This window comes from Salvia hispanica, chromosome 4, assembly GCF_029641045.1.
Source record: "Salvia hispanica isolate PSC_SH4W2 chromosome 4, Shi_PSC_v1, whole genome shotgun sequence".
In the NCBI taxonomy this organism is placed as follows: Eukaryota; Viridiplantae; Streptophyta; class Magnoliopsida; order Lamiales; family Lamiaceae; genus Salvia; species Salvia hispanica.
Window position 1 is genome coordinate 3,619,071 of NC_142695.1, and position 17,222 is coordinate 3,636,292.

Below are 17,222 nucleotides of genomic sequence, written 5' to 3' on the forward strand. Positions count from 1 at the left end.
ATTGCGGCTGGCCTATGGCTGACTTAAATCTGATGTGGCAGGTGGATTTTTAGTGCTGCTGACGTGGCAGGGAGAGAGAGTGGCTGGCCTATTACCATTGTTGATGCTTTAAAGTACTCTTTCATTCCACTAAAGATGATCTACTTTCAACTTTTGGTTTCAACTAAAATGATTCATTACTAAATATAAAAAAAGAATTTATCAATATTTTATTCTCTCTTTTTTACTTTATTCTTCTCACTGAAGACATAAAATTAATCTGCATAAAATCCGGTGCCGCACAAGAAAGAGATCATCGACACAGTGAGTAGTAGTATTTATTTTCCATCACTTTCTTTAACGAGAAAATGCACCCCTAAAATAAACGCCTAGTATTTATTTTAAAATTTTCAAATATATTTTAGATCAATTTATTTATTGTTTTAATTTTAGTTCTGACTCCAAAAAAAAAAAAAAACAAGGCGCCAATGAGTGAATAAAACTGGAAGAGAAATGATAAAGCAGCCGGGGACGGCGGCGGTTCTACGGCTGAGAAACCTCATGGAGAGCCCCGCACCACCGCCTCCTAAGGATTACGTTCAATACCAGCACACTGACGCCTGCAGTCTCCTCAGATGGACTGCAAGGTAAGTTAATTCATCCTAGCTTTTCAATTCCGCGCGGTTATTATCATTTTAGTCTGCTCAATTAGGTTTTCCTGATATGATATTTGGGCAAAACGTTGTTGCGCCTGACTGATTCAGTCGAATGTGTCGAAGATGTGTGACGATTCATTGTGATATCGGGTGTGGAGTTTGTGCTTGTGAGATGATTCTATGATAACGAGGGATTGTGCTTGGTTGTGGCAGGGAAAGCTACGAGTTCATGTATGCGAGACCGTGGCATAAGATTAATGATTTTTATTTGGATGCGGTCAATGGCCGCCAATCGCTGCATCAAATGTTCCGAGAAGAGGTGGGGATTTGTTAAACTTGCTAAGGCTGAACTCTTTCAATATTATCTAGGTGTTTGTTTTGTTTTGTCTTTGGATATGAATGTCTGTAGTATTAGTTGGAATGATCAGGTTCTGTGGATCGACGGACGCTATCTGTTTCGTATATATAATGAGTGATAACTAAACGCGCAAAAAAAGTGCTAGTTTTGAAGTTTATTCTAAGAAATTATGGTATAATCTAGTTTGGTGAGGGAATTGTGTTGTTCCTCACCCTGCAACTCGATTATGCCTTCTTCGTGATGTTTGGCAATTAGTTTTTGCTAATTAGGCATGTTATATGCTATCGGCTATGATGATGTTTCATGAAACAACTATTTTTCGGAAGTTGTTATAGAGAGTCCAGCATTCTGTAGTAACCTAGGAATCTCCGACTCTTCATCAGTGTTTGTGTATGAGTGAATATGATATTTGATTTACCCCCTACAATCTGTCATTTATAGTCTAAGTAAGGGCTTTCCAGACTCCCAATTGGCAAATTGTGAATTGCTCGTCAGATAGGTCATAGGAGCAAGCGTCGATATAATGTTATGCATACGAATGATGAAGACAATAAGTTGCTCCCTCCTAAATATATTGGAAATGAATTCTGTATCTTTCTATTTTGATCTTGCTAAAATCGGAAACTTAATATGACTACTGGAGAGACTAAAGGGATTATGCTTGTATAATAGTTTTGATGTTGAACTGTTCACAAGGAAAGAGGAAAGTACATAAGAGGATGCGCCCTGGATTTAGTTGGGCTTTAGGATTCAGTTTTATCTTCTGTCCTAATGATTATAACGGGAAGGGAAGGGAGGCATCATGAAGATAAACTTTATATAGAGAAAGAATTCTATAATACTTTTTATTCTCTTGTTCTAATTTTCAAGTTTTTGTACACAATATCTCTTATCTGTTAACTTTTCCCTCTTGTATAAGATTAGGTTGTTCTGTTTATTTAAGGTTAATATTACTATTAAAATTCACAGACGAATGATGTAGACGCTGTCAGTGATTTTGACAAGCCTGAAGCAGAAAGTGTTCCTGTTAAGGATAGATCTGGGAGATGGGCGAGGGCCACATTCAAAATGCTTATCTCCTACAATGGCAATTCTTTTGATGGGTGGCAGAAACAGCCAGGTTTAAATACAGTCCAAGGGTGAGTGTTGTAATTTTCCATGGTGGTTTTGTTCATTTGAATGAGCGTTTCAGCTATCCATTTTAAAGCTGCTACATTTGGTTGAATTACGAAAATTTTCTTATAATTTTATAAACAGATTGGTTGAGAGTTCTCTTGGGAAATTTGTTGATGAAAAGAAAGCACAGCTGTTGAAGGAAAAGAAATTGCCATTAGAAGGGTGTGCCATGGTTGCTGGGCGAACAGATAAAGGGGTGACAGCTCTAGGACAAGTTTGTGCTTTCTGTATGCTTCAATTTTGCCTATGCATCTCGGTAGACATGCTAAATTTCATGTATATATGTTCAATGGTTTATCTTGGATGAGTGTTTATGTTTGTCTGTTTGCCATAGTCATCTTGCTGTGCTAGTTAAGATTGTTCATCTCAAGAAAACCCATTTTGATATCAAATCTTATGTTGAGGCCACCTTTTCTACAAACAAAGGGTGTTAGCTGATGACAACCTCAGAAAAATATCGGGTTTAGAAGAATTAAAGCTAGAAGCTGATTGTGCAAAATACAATCATAGGGGTGCGTTATATTGCTAACTATTTAAGTTGCTAACTCGGCTAACTCATCAATACAGTGTATTAAAAATGTCAACACGGTGACATGAAAATGTCAACACATATTATCAACACATTATATTGAAGTTCTACAAAATAATGTGTTGACATTTTAATGTCATCGTGTTGACATTTTTAACACACTGTATTGATGAGTTAGCAAGTTAGCATCTTAAGAAAGTTAGCAATTGATCACACCCCTACAATGATATCTATGATGTCTCCTTAGGCATGGTCTATATATCAATTACATCATCCTGCTTTATAATTTTCTACCAATTTGCAGTTCACTGACACCTTCTCTGCTTAGATACGTGGAGAAAAGATGTTAAAGCTCTAGACATTGAGGAAGCACTAAAATCTGCAGCACCAGGGAAGATAAGGGTCACTTCTGTTTCTCAGGTTTCATTTCAGTTATGAAGATTTTGCCATAATGAGTTCTCTACTTTTTACTTATGAAGCAACATAAGAGACTGTATATGGCAACAATTTGCAGAATCTTACCCACTTGTGTCCTGGTATATTTTAGGTCTCTCGCGATTTTCATCCTAATTTCTCTGCAAAATGGAGGCACTATTTCTATATATTTCCATTCAATGAAGAAAAGTTGGGTGAGGAAATAGGTGAATGCAAGAATATTTATTCGAATAAAGCTATTTTCCAAGATGAAGATGATGAAGGCTTGGGTGTGCCAAATAATGAAGATGATAATTATGGCCAGACTCAACAATCAGGAAGCAAACCATTCACTTTTGAAGTAAACCGTGTTAACCATCTACTACGCCAACTAGAAGGAAAATTGCTTTCGTTCAGGATGTTTGCACGAGACACTAAGGCGTCTAGGAACATGTAAGATTGACGGATCCAACTCAAATGATATTTAAAATGTCATCTCCTTATTAAAGTTTTGTGATTGCATAGTGTTCCTTGGGCTTAAGCATGGCTTACCGAAATGGATCTCTCCAGGTTTCATTGTGTGGCTTTTTTTATAAATCTTGATTAGTTATATTTGACCATGTTTTAACTAAAAATCTGATTTTGGTTTCCTGTCGGTTTATATCATCCTTTTCCTATAGGCATTTGCAGTTCTCTCTTCACATCATAAAGGAAATCAAACTAGTAAAGTATGGAATAAATCTCATTTGGAAGCTCATTTATAATTTCATTTCTTGCATAAGAATATGATCTGCATTTGAAACGAAGCTACATATTTGTGCCTTTTAGCTATTGTATCTGTTTCGTTTTGGTTGGATGAATCAGCATTTGTCTTCATCAGGCATATTGGTCAGTATACCAATACATAGTGTGAATCCAAAGTTTAATCTTTTTCTTCGAGAAGGATTCTTAAGTCATTAGTCACTTCTAACCGCAACTTCTGCATCATATTGCAGTGGTCCACCAACAGAGTGCTTTGTCTTTCATGCACGAGCTGCAGAGGCCTATTTACCTTTTCCTAAGGTTGATAATACATATTGTACTAACTTTCATGGCATCAACATACATTTGAATCAATTAGGGCTTTACAGACTCTTATATGTTATTTTCTTGTTCTTTAACTACTGATTTCTTTTGATATTTGCATATACAGAAGGATGGAGTCAGCAGCAAGGTAATGTGTGTTGAGTTGGTCGCAAATCGATTCTTGCGTAAGGTAGCTACTCTTCACCCTAAAACTGGCACATTTTCCATCTACGGAATATTTATGTTCGTATCCTTTTCTCTATAAAAAATTTCTGTACATGTCCCGAAACTGCAAAGCATGATCGATATGTAGCCTGGATCTATCAACGAATTGATGAGGTCTGATCTGTCCTATAAAAGAAATGATCTGTAAACTTGCTGATATAGCTGCTCCCTAGAACATTATGAACACAAGGATAGGTTTATGTGATTATTATATGAGATACTATCTTTTTACCAGATCGATCTCATTGCTTTCTTGTGCTCACCAGATGGTTCGAGTTCTCGTAGCAACAGCAATTAGGGAAGCAGCTGCTGGCGCAGAAGAAGACGCATTGATAAAGCTGATGGACGCCACCTGCAGGCGCGCCACTGCTCCACCTGCACCCCCGGACGGCCTCTGCCTTGTCGATGTAGGCTATACAGAATTTGACAAGAAAATCTGCATAATCCCATAAGAGTCCCATTCCCAACTTTTTTCTTTGAAACTGAGATATCATATAGAAAGAGTCTCATCTCACCTCATGCATGGTGAAAAGTTAAGTTAGCATGAGCAAGAAGCTCATAAATCAGTGACGATAAAACGCAATTTAGTTGGTTAGAACTTAGAACTTAAGACTTTTCTCTTCCGACCAGTTAATTGTGGGTTTGGAATCTACTCATCTGGTTTTATTTAATTATATTTTTCACTTCAAGACTAGCATTGATATAAAAAGAACATACGGCTAGTCTATACTTATTGTTATTTTTTAACTATACGAATATAGATAGCAAAACAGCTCAACTTTGATGCTAGCTCATTTTCAATTCCATTGTACTACATTAAAATTCACATTTATCATAGATACATAGTTTAGGGTCTATGGGGTGCGTTATATTGCTAACTATTTAAGCTGTTAACTCATCAATACAGTATATTAAAAATGTCAACACATAATATCAACACATTATATTGAAGTTCTATAAAATCATGTGTTGATATTATATGTTGACATTTTTAATACACTGCATTGATGAATTAACAAGTTAGCAACTTAAGAAAGTTAGCAATTGATCACACCTCTTAGGATCTATAATACTAATTCTGACAGTATTTGACTGCTTATCTATAGTTGGAGACAATTATTTTCTTTTAAGAAGGAATTTTTTATTACTCCCTCCGTCCCACAAAAATATTACACTTTCCTTTTTAGTTTGTCTCATAAAAAATGTCACATTTCTCTTTTGTAGAAAAAAGTTCTCTCACATGAATATAAAAGTTATATTTTCTCTCTCCGTTTAACACACAAAACAAAACCTCCTAAAATTTCGTGTCGTCCCACAAGTGTGACATCTTTTGTGGGACGGAGGGAGTAATTGAATAGATTATATATAATGTTCGACTAATCCATGATTATGTCACATTCTATATAACATAATACTGACATTCCACTTATGATGGATTAGATAGTTAATCCACGATTAGAGACAATTATTTTCTTTTAAGAAGGAAATTTTAATAAGATTGAATGTCGTTCAACTGAATAGATTAGGCATATTGTTCAATTAATCTACGATAATGTTACATTACTTGCATTCCACGTATGATGAATTTACGTCTTCATGTGTGACAAAAAATCAGTTCTAACTCGGACGATCTCGACACAAGTTAATTTTGACCAACCGAACGTTTCGAATTGAATATTACTATATCCAAGAATCGAATGGCAAAGCGCGGGATTCTGATTTCGGTATGAAGCAGAAAACAAAAAAAGAGGATTACAATTCTTCGGCACAGATTCCCCATTTTCTCCTCCCGCCCTTCAACCCAACCGCCGCCGTCGCCGGCGGGATCTCCTCCTGCCGACGAATGGCTAGGGCACCGCTCAGCATCATTCTCAAATCAACCTCGTCGCACGCGATCGTCCTCTTCCTCTTCATCGTCCTCCTCCATCTCGCCCTGCCTTCCTCCGCGCAGCAGCCAGAGCTCGCCGCCGTGCCGCCTTCCCCCGCGCCGCAGCCGGAGGGCGACGCGCTCCTCAAATTCAAGGCGTCCGTCGCCAACAGCGCCGCCGCGCTCTCCAATTGGACCGCCGACGTGCCGCCGTGCGCCGGCAGCGCCGCGAATTGGATCGGCGTCCTGTGCGAGAACGGCACCGTCGGCGGCCTCCAGCTCCACGGCATGAGCCTGGAGGGGGCGATCGACGTCGACGCGCTCGCGCTGCTGCCTAATCTGAAGGTCCTCGTCTTCTCCCGCAACGGATTCGGCGGTCCCCTGCCTAATCTGGCGCTCCTCCCCAGCGCGAGAGCGATTTATCTCTCCAATAATAAGATGTCCGGCGCGATCGCGGCGAACGCGTTTGTTGGAATGTCGGCGTTGGCGCTGCTTGATTTGGATAACAACCGATTCTCCGGCGAGATTCCGACGTCTCTGGCCGGTCTCCCGGCGCTGCAGGAGCTGATGCTGCAGAACAATCGGTTCAAAGGCGGATTGCCGCAGTTCCGAGATGGTCAATTGAAGAACTTCAGCGTCGCCAACAACGGCCTCACCGGAGAAATCCCTACCGGCCTCAGCCATTTCGATACTTCTGCTTTTGCAGGTTAATTAGCTATTCATTCACTCTATTTCAAATTTTCAAATTTGTTTAATTTTATCTTCTGTTATGATGAGTGTGTTGATTCACTCAAGCATTGAAGTGATAATTTTGATGATAAAATTGATACATGTTGAAAAGATTATAGAATTGAAAAGTTGAAAGGATTTTGTGATATAGATAGTATAATTACTAATGATCAGGATGAATACGATTATTAATCGATTTCGTTTTTATTCTCTCATATTTTATTCGTTGCAGGTAACAAGAATTTATGTGGGAAACCACTATTACTATGCCCGGACCACCCGTTGCGGCTTTCCGTTGTTACAGTAGTAATGATGGCAATCGTGGTCGTGGCGGCGTGGGCGGCCCTAGTAGCGGTGATACCCATCCTCTGCCGGGCCCGCCGTCGTCGCCGCGCCCTAATGCAGGACCCTGACGAGCTTGCTCGAGCGGCGGCCCTGGTCCCGGGTCCGGACCCAGAGAGAATGGAGCGCGGCGAGTGTCGAGGGCATTGCCTGTTTTCGGCCCCCGCCGCGCGTAAATCGGAGGGCAACGTCGTGCGGATGACGTTCCTCCGGGAGGACCGGGACACGTTCGACATGACGGACTTGCTAAAGGCGTCGGCGGAGATCCTCGGGAGCGGCGTCTTCGGGTCGACCTACAAGGCCGCTCTGACGGAGCGGCAGAGCGTGGTGGTGAAGCGCTACCGCCACATGAGCAACGTGAGCCCGGACGACTTCCAGGAGCACATGCGGCGGCTCGGCGGCCTCCGCCACCCGAACGTCGTCCCGCTCGTCGCCTACTACTACCGCCGCGAGGAGAAGCTCCTCGTCTACGACTACGTCGACAAGACCAGCCTCGCCGCCCTCCTCCACGCCAACCGCTCCCGCTCCCGCCCCGGCCCGAAAATCCCCGACTGGCCGACGCGCCTCCGCATCGCGAAGGGCATCGCCCGGGGGCTGCTCTACCTCCACGACGAGCTCCCCATCCTCACCGCCGCCCACGGCCACCTGAAATCGTCCAACGTCATCATCGACGGCGCCAACGCGCCGTGGCTGACGGACTACGGGCTCGCCCCGGTGGTGAACCAGGAGCACGCCGAGCAGCACATGATCTCGTACAGGTCGCCGGAGTACAAGCGCTCCGGCCGGATCACGAGGAAGACGGACGTGTGGAGCTTGGGGATCCTCATCCTCGAGATCCTCACGGGGCGGTTTCCGGCGGCGTTCATCAAGCAGAGGAGGGACGGGCCGGACGCCGACGCGGCGGCGTGGGTGGCGGCGGTGGCGAACGACGAGGCCGGCGGCGTCGACGTGTTCGACGCGGGGATGGGGAGGGGAGGAGGGTGCGAGGGGGAGATGGCGAAGCTGTTGAGAATAGGGTTGGAGTGTTGTAAGGCGGATGTGGAGGAGCGGCCGGATATTAAGGAGGCGGCGCGGCTGATTGAGGAGGTGAGGGAGAGAGAAGCTGTTTGAATATGGAAATGTAGAGATTGATTTTTAGGGGGTTGATGAATATATATGTATATAATTCATATGATTAATGTGTTGAGCTTGATATTAATGGTTGTGGGTTTTTTTAGTTATCTTGTGATGATAGTGTGAGATTAGTTTTGGTAGAAGGTGTTAGTAAAACAGCTCTAGGAGATCAGATTTGTTAGTGGATTGTATATAATTAGTTTATCGATCTTAGTTATATATTGGAGAATTATAAACAAAATCAGTTCCTTATTTTTAATGAATGTTTTAAAATACAAAATCAATTTATTAATTAATTACAATTCATTCCGTATTTTTTGTAAAAATTGTGTATGGAATAGCACGGGGAAAAAGAGAATAAATATATACGAATTGAACGATTTAAAGACTGGCTCAGAAAATGAAATTCATAGAGTCGTGTAAAGTGAAGAATATTACTATCGTATTTCGACAATTGGATACCGGAAGATAATGTTCAGTCCTATGAATGAAAATTGTGGATCCCAACAACCATCCCTCGTTATTTAGACTATATTTATCAGCAACTATCCAATCTATCCTAACCATTCACCTCTTTACACCATGCTTAATTTGATATCATCTCTCACATTTTCAATATTTATCCTAACTTAACCATTCAATTTTATAAAGGTTTAATATTGACCACCCAACATTTCCATTATATATCATTTTATACTATTATTATTCTCTTCTCCATCTTGACAATTATTTTGTCCAAGTCAATCTTGGGAAGGATTCAAAATTTGTCGTAGACAATTAATCAGATATACGCTTGCATTGCTAAATTACAAGAAAACATGATAAAATGTTATGGACTAATATTTCGCCGTGCAACTAATTTTGAAGTTAAATAAAATACGCATAATAGTATTATTTAGTCAAGGATCGTTATTTGTCTAAAATACCACTACAAGTAGATTGACATAAGATTTCAATTCAAAAAATTGACATCTTTTATGATATAAGTAATACATATATCGCATTCATGAATAATTGAATATAGCAATCTTAAGAATTTAGTACACTACAATGCAATCTGAACACATCCAACATGGACATTTACCAATGTATTACTCTCTATACAACTATATTTCAATCACAAAATTCAATTTTAGTAGTGAAATAATTTTCAATTTTATAAGAAACCGCGATATGTATATGATTACGATGTTATATTAAACCTACAACGATAAAATGAGACTATATTCAGCCCGGAGAATTCGGATGGAAGGGCTCTATCTATCACCTAGAGCGGATGGTGCAGCTGAAGCCCATCTTATTAGGGGAATGAAACAACCAAGTTACACAAAACTCCATCCAATATGGATTTCATTTGCCTCAATGAATCTGTAACAGGATTCATTGTCTTACTCATCTCCAAAGAGGGAACAAAGAGATCTTGAGGGACTTTCTAACATTTTTGCCTTTTTCTCACATCCATTCTCTCTTTTGGCCAATCTACAATTTATTTTCTCTTTCAAAGAAGAAAATAAAGAATCAAGATTGAAAAAATGTCAAGCCATAGAGGGAATGGAGAGAAGAGCCAAGAGACGGTTGCGGTAGCCATCGACAAAGACAAAGGGAGCCAAGCTGCATTGAAATGGGCTGTCGATCATCTCTTGGGCAAAGGCAAAAATGTCACCCTTGTTCATGTCAAACTCAAGAGCTCTTTCCCACGTACTCTCTCTCGCTCTATATATATCTATCTATGTTATTAAAAATTCAAAGATATAAATCTAATTGTTACCTCTTATGATGATATGATTTAGTGGGAGGTAGAATGAGTTTCTCTGACAACGAGTCATCAAAAGAACTGTTCCTTCCTTTCCGCTGCTTCTGCACACGCAAGGACGTAAGAACATGCCACCTTCTTACTCTCATTATCGACTCAAATTTTCTCTCATTATCTTACACGAATTCTGGGCTCAGATTCAAGTGCATGAAGTGATACTAGAAGACTCGGACGTAGCAAAGGCCCTGAGCGAGTACGTCAAGAACAACTCCATCGAGACACTGGTGATCGGTTCCTCACCCAAGAATGGCTTTGTCAGGTAACAGATTTACCTGTTTCAGCTTATGCTAATGCTATTTTTTTTAACATCAACACACTTCACATATTATATATGAGAAGAATGGCTACTTACAAAACTCTTGGCACAGAAGATTCAAGACGGTTGATATTACAGGCAACGTGACGAAAATGGTGCCAGACTTCTGTACCGTCTACGTCATCTCCAAAGGGAAGGTCGCGTCATGCAGAACTCCCTCAATTCCCCCTCAAAGAGAGCGTTCACTTCATAACTCGGGTAGCCTGCATGATTCACGCAACGCACAGCTCAATGGAGGACGGGGTCTGTCTTTTTCACAATCTTCCAATTCCCATTTCTTCACAGTGCTATGCAACACTACTGAATCCATTCACCCCTCCCCATGTTGACAGGTAGTACGTCATCACCATATTCAGGTAGGCCATCAATGGAGGAAACAGATTCAATCAGGTAAACACGGGTTTTTATCAAATTCAGATTTAAGAAAAAAGCAAGGAAATATAACAGCACATGCATAAACAGGTCACCTTTCACCAGAGGCAAAGCTAATCGGTCGTATGGAGAGCTTCCTATGGGAGAGAGCGACATATCATTTGTGGGCTCAGCTAGGCCAAGCAGCGATCGCATGATGTCAGGATTCGATCAGGATCCCTTCGTTCCAGGCCGTCTCTCCAGCGGCTCTGACATAGATGGCCGGTTGAGTTTTGGATCTCCATTCTCCAATGCTAGAACATCTGATGCAACCAACGGTTTTGGAGTCTACTCATCCAACTCCCAGGAAAGTGGAGACTTTTCGTGGTCCGGTTCCCAAAACATGGTAAGAACACATCACTCCTGACCTTTAAAGAAGTAACTAGGATATCGAAGATTGCAACAAAGAAGCAATCGTTTAAACATAATTTTCAAGCATGACTTGATAACAAAAGCTTATCATATGACCAAATCTGTTGCTTAGATTAACGTTAGTTACACGATATATGCAGGATGATGTGGAAGCAGAGATGAGAAGGCTCAAGCAGGAGCTCAAACAGACAATGGACATGTATAGCACAGCTTGCAAGGAAGCACTCACCGCCAAACAGAAAGTATGTTATAAACTTTCTATTGGATCTCCCAAACATATACAATAGGGAAACTGGAAAGGAATACCTGAATATTTTCATTAAAAGATTATAAATAAGGGATACGGACATATTTGTAGGCATTGGAGCTTCATCGCTGGAAAGTAGAAGAACAAAAGAAACTCGAGGAGGCACACCAAGCTGAGGAAGCGGCATTAGCAATTGCAGAGATGGAGAAACAAAAATGCAGGGCTGCTATTGAGAAAGCAGAAGCAGCTCAGAGAATAGCTGAACTCGAAGCACAAAAAAGAATCAATGCTGAAATGAAGGCACTGAAAGAAGCAGATGAGAAGAATAAAGTGCTGGATAAGTTGTCACAAAACGATGCTAGATACCGCAAGTACAGCATTGACGAGATCGAATCAGCCACAGAGTACTTTGCAGAATCTCGTAAAATTGGGGAAGGTGGATATGGGCCAGTTTACAAGAGCAGCCTAGATCATACAGAAGTTGCAATAAAGGTTCTTCGCCCGGATGCAGCCCAGGGAAGATCACAGTTTCAGCAGGAGGTGAAGTTTTATACACTATATTCAACCTATTAAATTCTCACTTTTCACTCTATGGAGCAATGTTTTATTATTCTGAAAATCTGAATTCTTACCTGAATACTTGGTGAAGATGGAAAAAATCTCTGTTTTCTCTACAAAAAAATGGAGAACCAAACTTAATTACTAAACAAATATGTAGAACCTCTTCTGACTCAACCATAACTTGTTGAACAGCTTGTAAAAATAAGATTTTAGATGCTGAAAATACATGCCTGGTTTAAAGGATAATTGATACATGTTCTTGATTTTGTTACAACTCATAGTAAGTTAACTCTTTCTGTTGTGATGCAGGTTGAAGTTCTTTGTTGCATTCGACATCCTAACATGGTTCTCCTCCTAGGAGCATGTCCAGAGTACGGGTGCCTTGTCTATGAGTACATGGCTAATGGAAGCTTAGATGATCGCCTATTTAGGCGAGGAAACACTCCAGTGCTCCCTTGGCAACTCAGATTCCGTATAGCTGCAGAAATAGCCACTGGACTCCTTTTCCTCCATCAGGCAAAGCCAGAACCACTTGTACACAGAGATCTAAAACCAGGCAACATTTTGCTTGACCGCAACTTTGTGAGCAAGATAAGTGATGTTGGATTGGCCAGGCTTGTTCCCCCTTCAGTAGCTGATTCAGTTACACAATATCGAATGACATCAGCTGCTGGAACATTCTGCTACATAGACCCCGAATATCAACAGACCGGAATGCTTGGCCTAAAATCTGATGTATACTCACTTGGGGTTATGCTGCTCCAAATTGTAACAGCCAGATCCCCAATGGGATTAACTCATCATGTTGAGAAGTCCATTGAGAAGGGAACCTTCGCTCAGATGCTTGATCCAGAAGTTCATGACTGGCCTGTCGAAGAGGCCATAACTTTTGCCAAGCTAGCACTTAAGTGCACGGAATTGAGAAGAAAAGACAGACCTGATCTTGGAACTGTGGTGCTACCCGAACTGAACAGATTAAGAATGCTTGCTGAAGAATCCATGCCCAGCTATCACTAATTGTAAAAAACCGAACTCTTGATATGATCTGCCCTCTTCTTCCATATAACAGCCTCTTGATCAACCTCAGAAGTTATACTCGGATCATGTAGGCATAAAAAGGCCTTTTAGTGGCTGGATGCATACAATACAGAAATCTAAAGACAGCCACCTAACACATTTTTGTTGGTTTTTTAAGACAGACATCTTTTTTGCACCTTACTCTGGTTCAGATTTTGTGTGTATGATTTTTACAAATCTAAGAATGAAGATCAATTCTATTCCTACAGCCTTGCAGCTATATGTTAGTTGTCAATCTGACTCAATCAAAAGAATCAAATTCTTGTAATTAAAAATCCCCATGTACAAATGTGTAATATGTTTGCCATAGAAACCTTGACTTCAAGTACAGAATCATTCTCGTGACATAACCAAGTTTTATTATCACTACTTTGTTTAAACTTACACTTGTGGAGTTTGGTGCATCTTATGTATCTGCAATATAAGATGCTACATGAAATAACGCAGATGTTTCGGACTAACATAAGACATATAGTTATTTGTTCTCCTGAAGATGTGTCATCCTACATATACCTCGTTTATATTCGTTAGGAAGGCATATTTTGGATGTTGGAAGGACTATAATTTGAGTTTAGAGAATGGAAGCATCCCACTACATATACACAAGCAAACATGGTAGTGTTTGCACATAACTCATTGATGTTTTCTACAAAATCACAGAATTTGTGAGATATGGATAGAAATATGCCACAATTTTTTACAAAGTAAAAACTAAATATTGATATATTATAAAAAATATACACCAACTGCAGGGGGCATTTTTATTCATTCAACCCTTCATGACATGAACTCTGAGCCCATACCCTTGCTTTTCAATCAACCTCTAAAGAGGAAAATCTGAATAAAAGGAAATTCCACTCTTGGTTACCACATATCCTCAGGTTTTCTGTAGGCTTCATCATTTAAAGGTTTCAATCAGAACATAACCTGTCGGGATAAGAGTTTTCTATCTAGAATCAAAGCAAACCTCAAACAAACTGCCTCTACAAATTCTGTATGTTGAATGATCCTACATATGCACCACCTACGACCAGCTCATGGGCCATTCCCATCCAAGGTAGACAAACATTCTTGTCCATTCCACAGATAATTTCACCAACTCCATCGCATATTGCAATACCCTGTAGTGTTCGGTCTTTGTCTGCTGAAAATAGAAGACATAAATTCTCTGAAGGAGTTTGAGCTGACAGGAAGAAAACTATCAGAATGCATTTGATTGATATGATAGTGAGGACTACTCATCAATTCATCAGTAATTCCAAAAGATTTGATTACTCCGGAATTTTTTCTTAAGGTAGATTGAGATGAGCATTTTGTATGTCCAATGCTTTTTCTTTGTGTACTCCATAACTGCATCTGAGCTCAAGTGAAAGTCTCCTTTTCCCATAACCTCAAACACTAGTGGATCTGTCTGCACTGACACCAAATCACTGGAGTTGAGCTTTCTCAAGGCAAAATTTAAATTCCTTCCAAGCCTCTTATCCAGGTAGGCATCAACAACACATCCATATGTCACAAGATCAGGAACCACTCCTTCATGTCTCATATGGTCAAGGCTCAAATGCAGATCCCATAGCAAAGACATTTTAGAGAATGCAAGTGTCCTGATATTAAATGTAGTGAGATCGGGAGTGAACCCTGTTTCCACCATTCTCACAAATTCTCTCTGCAAGCTTTTCATTTTGAAGTTAGCAGCATAAGATAGTAGGAGAAGGTTCCAAAGAAGATTCCCAACATTTCTTCTACCAAGACCTACATCATGTATGAAACGACCTAACTCATAGAACTTATTTTCCTTTATATATGCAAATGCAATGGCCCTAATACCTTCTTCCTCAATCAGAATCCTTGATCTCTTCAGACGACTATAAGCAACTTCAACATCAGGCAGCGAACAAAATGCACAATAATACAATATATATGCATTCCCAGTCACTGAATCCACAGAATAACCCATTGAGACCATCTCCTTAATTAAAATTTCCATGCATTCCAGCCTCCCGGTCCTTCCAAAATAAGAAATAGCCAAACTAAAAATTTCCTGAAGTAGATTAACATCTTTCAGTTGCATTTGGAGCAGAATTCTGTTAACCATGCTAAAATCTTGAATGCTGCCATACAGAATGATTAATTTAGAAACTACTTCAGCATCAGGAACACATGCACTGTTCATCAATTCATCCCAAATTTCCAATGCTTTAGAGAACAACCCATTGCGAGCATAATGCAGCACCAGAGTTGATAAAGTAGTATTTTCGGGCAACAGCACATCTGGTGTATTCTCAAGAAATTTTTCTTTGGGAACCAGAGGCAATCTTTCTCCACTTAAGCCATGTGCAAGTGAATCAGAACCATGAGCACCACGTCTATCAGCATAATCCTCGCAGTTCCCCTGCAAACTCTGTTCTAAGAATACCCACAACTCGTCTTTCCAACATGCTAGCACATTAAGGGCACACAAATACTACATATTCCTATTAAATTGAAGCAATCAATGCAGTACCATAAGCATCCAAATAAAATCTGACTACCATAGTAAAGTGCCACCTTGGATTATAACTTCTATTTCAATTAACTTCAAATTCTTAATCAAAATGGCAATAATGACAGAAAACCTTGAAGGATTTGCTCCTTCCCTCTAAGTAAGGAAAAACAATCTTCTCAGCTAACCTACTGAGAGCACCGTTTCAGTTTAACCCAAACTAATACTACTATTATTGAACTTAATCAATTCTCCAATTTTCAAACGTAAGAGAACCAAAACAACACTGAAATATACCAGATTCATCCAAAATTACACTATTACTAATCCGGAGTTAGTACTTATGCAACTAGTTCTTATATACGTTATCATATGGAATGAAACTACTATCCAATACACGCAGTGAACCAACACAATACTGAATTAACTCAGTTTACTCCAAAATTATACAGTTTCTAATCCGAAGTTAGTACTTCTGCACTTGATACATTATCACATGAAATGAATTACTATAAAATTACAATCCAATACCAATAGTATACTAATTCTTAATGCAAAAAAACGATTCAAGAGAAAAACGAGTACCTTTGAGCGAAATGACTGGACGGAATCCCAATCCTTTGAGCATAATCGCCTGAAACGGTAACGTTTCACCGTATTAAAGGTAGTTGGAGCGAACACCATTATCGCTACCGCCATTTTCCTTTTTTTTGAGAGAGAAAGCAAAATCATAACAGTATATATATCTTTTTTTTTGCTTGTCGATATTTTGGGCCTTTTAGTGGCCAAATAAGTAGATAGTGGGCTTCAACCAATGGCCCAATAGCAAAAAACCCATTTTATTGGAATCAATTTAGAAATATCTAAAAAAAAACAGATTTTAATTTATCTTGTAGTTGTGGAGTATTATAACAAGTAGTATAGTACTACCTCCGTCCACCAAAATTTGTTCCATTTTTTCATTTTCGTCCGTCCCCAAAATTTATCATATTTTACTTTTACTATTTTTGGTAGTGGACGATCTCATGTTCCACTAACTCATTTCTACTCACATTTTATTATAAAACTAATTTATAAAAATAGGATCCACAATCCACTAACTTTTTCAACTCATTTTCCATTACATTTCTTAAAACCCGTGTCAGGTTAAACTGGGACAAATTTTAGTGGACGGAGGTAGTATATATTTTAAATTACAATGCACACACCCCATTGGCTCATTCACAATAATTAATTGGAGAATGGAGAAGAAACGTTTGACTTAATATGTTGTGTTTCGTCGTCCAATACAATAATGTACTGATGTAAATGAATATAAACTAAAATGGTCTTCTATATAAAATAGCTTTGACTAATTACTAAATTGGCACGAGAAATTAAATGAAACTAAATTATTAAATAGGCTTAAAGAAAACTTAAAATATTAGTGCTATCTTTATTCTTTGGAGTCAAATATCATGATTTTGAGCTTAACTTGGACAGTCACGTTA

The 17,222-nt window shown here is 39.6% G+C and overlaps 4 protein-coding genes and 1 long non-coding RNA gene across 6 annotated transcripts; 3 read left to right on the forward strand and 2 right to left on the reverse strand.

Moving 5' to 3' along the window:
• The first annotated feature begins 442 nt into the window (after positions 1-442).
• Positions 443-5,091, forward strand: LOC125191726 (Pseudouridine synthase family protein). The gene is made up of 9 exons (XM_048089131.2): positions 443-626; positions 849-954; positions 1,963-2,132; positions 2,251-2,396; positions 3,027-3,118; positions 3,246-3,565; positions 4,108-4,174; positions 4,305-4,367; positions 4,669-5,091. Exons 1-9 carry the CDS (start codon positions 493-495, stop codon positions 4,852-4,854), a joined length of 1,284 nt encoding a protein of 427 aa, XP_047945088.2. The 5' UTR covers positions 443-492; the 3' UTR covers positions 4,855-5,091.
• A 932-nt stretch (positions 5,092-6,023) lies between these two features.
• On the forward strand, positions 6,024-8,672 carry LOC125193614 (pollen receptor-like kinase 1). Its single transcript, XM_048091445.2, has 2 exons — positions 6,024-6,975; positions 7,231-8,672. The coding sequence occupies exons 1-2, from the start codon at positions 6,129-6,131 to the stop codon at positions 8,448-8,450; spliced, it is 2,067 nt and encodes a 688-aa protein (XP_047947402.2). The 5' UTR covers positions 6,024-6,128; the 3' UTR covers positions 8,451-8,672.
• A 1,313-nt stretch (positions 8,673-9,985) lies between these two features.
• LOC125194419 (U-box domain-containing protein 52-like) lies at positions 9,986-13,458 on the forward strand. Of its 2 annotated transcripts, none has more exons than XM_048092619.2 (9): positions 9,986-10,151; positions 10,244-10,326; positions 10,404-10,525; positions 10,635-10,825; positions 10,915-10,972; positions 11,045-11,339; positions 11,506-11,607; positions 11,724-12,152; positions 12,483-13,458. In XM_048092619.2, the coding sequence occupies exons 1-9, from the start codon at positions 9,986-9,988 to the stop codon at positions 13,188-13,190; spliced, it is 2,154 nt and encodes a 717-aa protein (XP_047948576.1). In that variant the 3' UTR covers positions 13,191-13,458. The 2 variants fall into 2 exon arrangements, with proteins under 2 accessions (XP_047948576.1, XP_047948577.1); XM_048092620.2 differs by having other exon boundaries at positions 10,638-10,825.
• On the reverse strand, positions 10,134-10,743 carry LOC125194422 (uncharacterized). Its single transcript, XR_007171750.2, has 3 exons — positions 10,619-10,743; positions 10,387-10,538; positions 10,134-10,310 (listed from the first exon to the last, which is right to left on the reverse strand). It is a non-coding gene; the product is annotated as an uncharacterized LOC125194422 (long non-coding RNA).
• Positions 13,459-13,820: 362 nt separating the features above from the next.
• Positions 13,821-16,436, reverse strand: LOC125194420 (pentatricopeptide repeat-containing protein At3g42630-like). The gene is made up of 2 exons (XM_048092622.2): positions 16,318-16,436; positions 13,821-15,642 (listed from the first exon to the last, which is right to left on the reverse strand). The coding sequence occupies exons 1-2, from the start codon at positions 16,429-16,431 to the stop codon at positions 14,500-14,502; spliced, it is 1,257 nt and encodes a 418-aa protein (XP_047948579.2). The 5' UTR covers positions 16,432-16,436; the 3' UTR covers positions 13,821-14,499.
• Positions 16,437-17,222: the final 786 nt, after the last annotated feature.

What these genes read in the sequence shown, in the direction of transcription:
- LOC125191726 (XM_048089131.2), top strand. Translation starts at nt 493, where the DNA reads ATGATAAAGCAGCCGGGGACGGCGGCGGTTCTACGGCTGAGAAACCTC. An exon ending in GGGTCACTTCTGTTTCTCAG is followed by an intron (nt 3,119 to 3,245) that starts GTTTCATTTCAG and finishes GGTATATTTTAG; the next exon opens with GTCTCTCGCGATTTTCATCC. An exon ending in ACTAAGGCGTCTAGGAACAT is followed by an intron (nt 3,566 to 4,107) that starts GTAAGATTGACG and finishes ATCATATTGCAG; the next exon opens with TGGTCCACCAACAGAGTGCT.
- LOC125193614 (XM_048091445.2), top strand. Translation starts at nt 6,129, where the DNA reads ATGAAGCAGAAAACAAAAAAAGAGGATTACAATTCTTCGGCACAGATT. An exon ending in CGATACTTCTGCTTTTGCAG is followed by an intron (nt 6,976 to 7,230) that starts GTTAATTAGCTA and finishes TATTCGTTGCAG; the next exon opens with GTAACAAGAATTTATGTGGG.
- LOC125194419 (XM_048092619.2), top strand. Translation starts at nt 9,986, where the DNA reads ATGTCAAGCCATAGAGGGAATGGAGAGAAGAGCCAAGAGACGGTTGCG. An exon ending in CACTCACCGCCAAACAGAAA is followed by an intron (nt 11,608 to 11,723) that starts GTATGTTATAAA and finishes ACATATTTGTAG; the next exon opens with GCATTGGAGCTTCATCGCTG. An exon ending in GATCACAGTTTCAGCAGGAG is followed by an intron (nt 12,153 to 12,482) that starts GTGAAGTTTTAT and finishes GTTGTGATGCAG; the next exon opens with GTTGAAGTTCTTTGTTGCAT.
- LOC125194420 (XM_048092622.2), bottom strand. Translation starts at nt 16,431, where the DNA reads ATGGCGGTAGCGATAATGGTGTTCGCTCCAACTACCTTTAATACGGTG. An exon ending in TCCAGTCATTTCGCTCAAAG is followed by an intron (nt 15,643 to 16,317) that starts GTACTCGTTTTT and finishes CAGAGTTTGCAG; the next exon opens with GGGAACTGCGAGGATTATGC.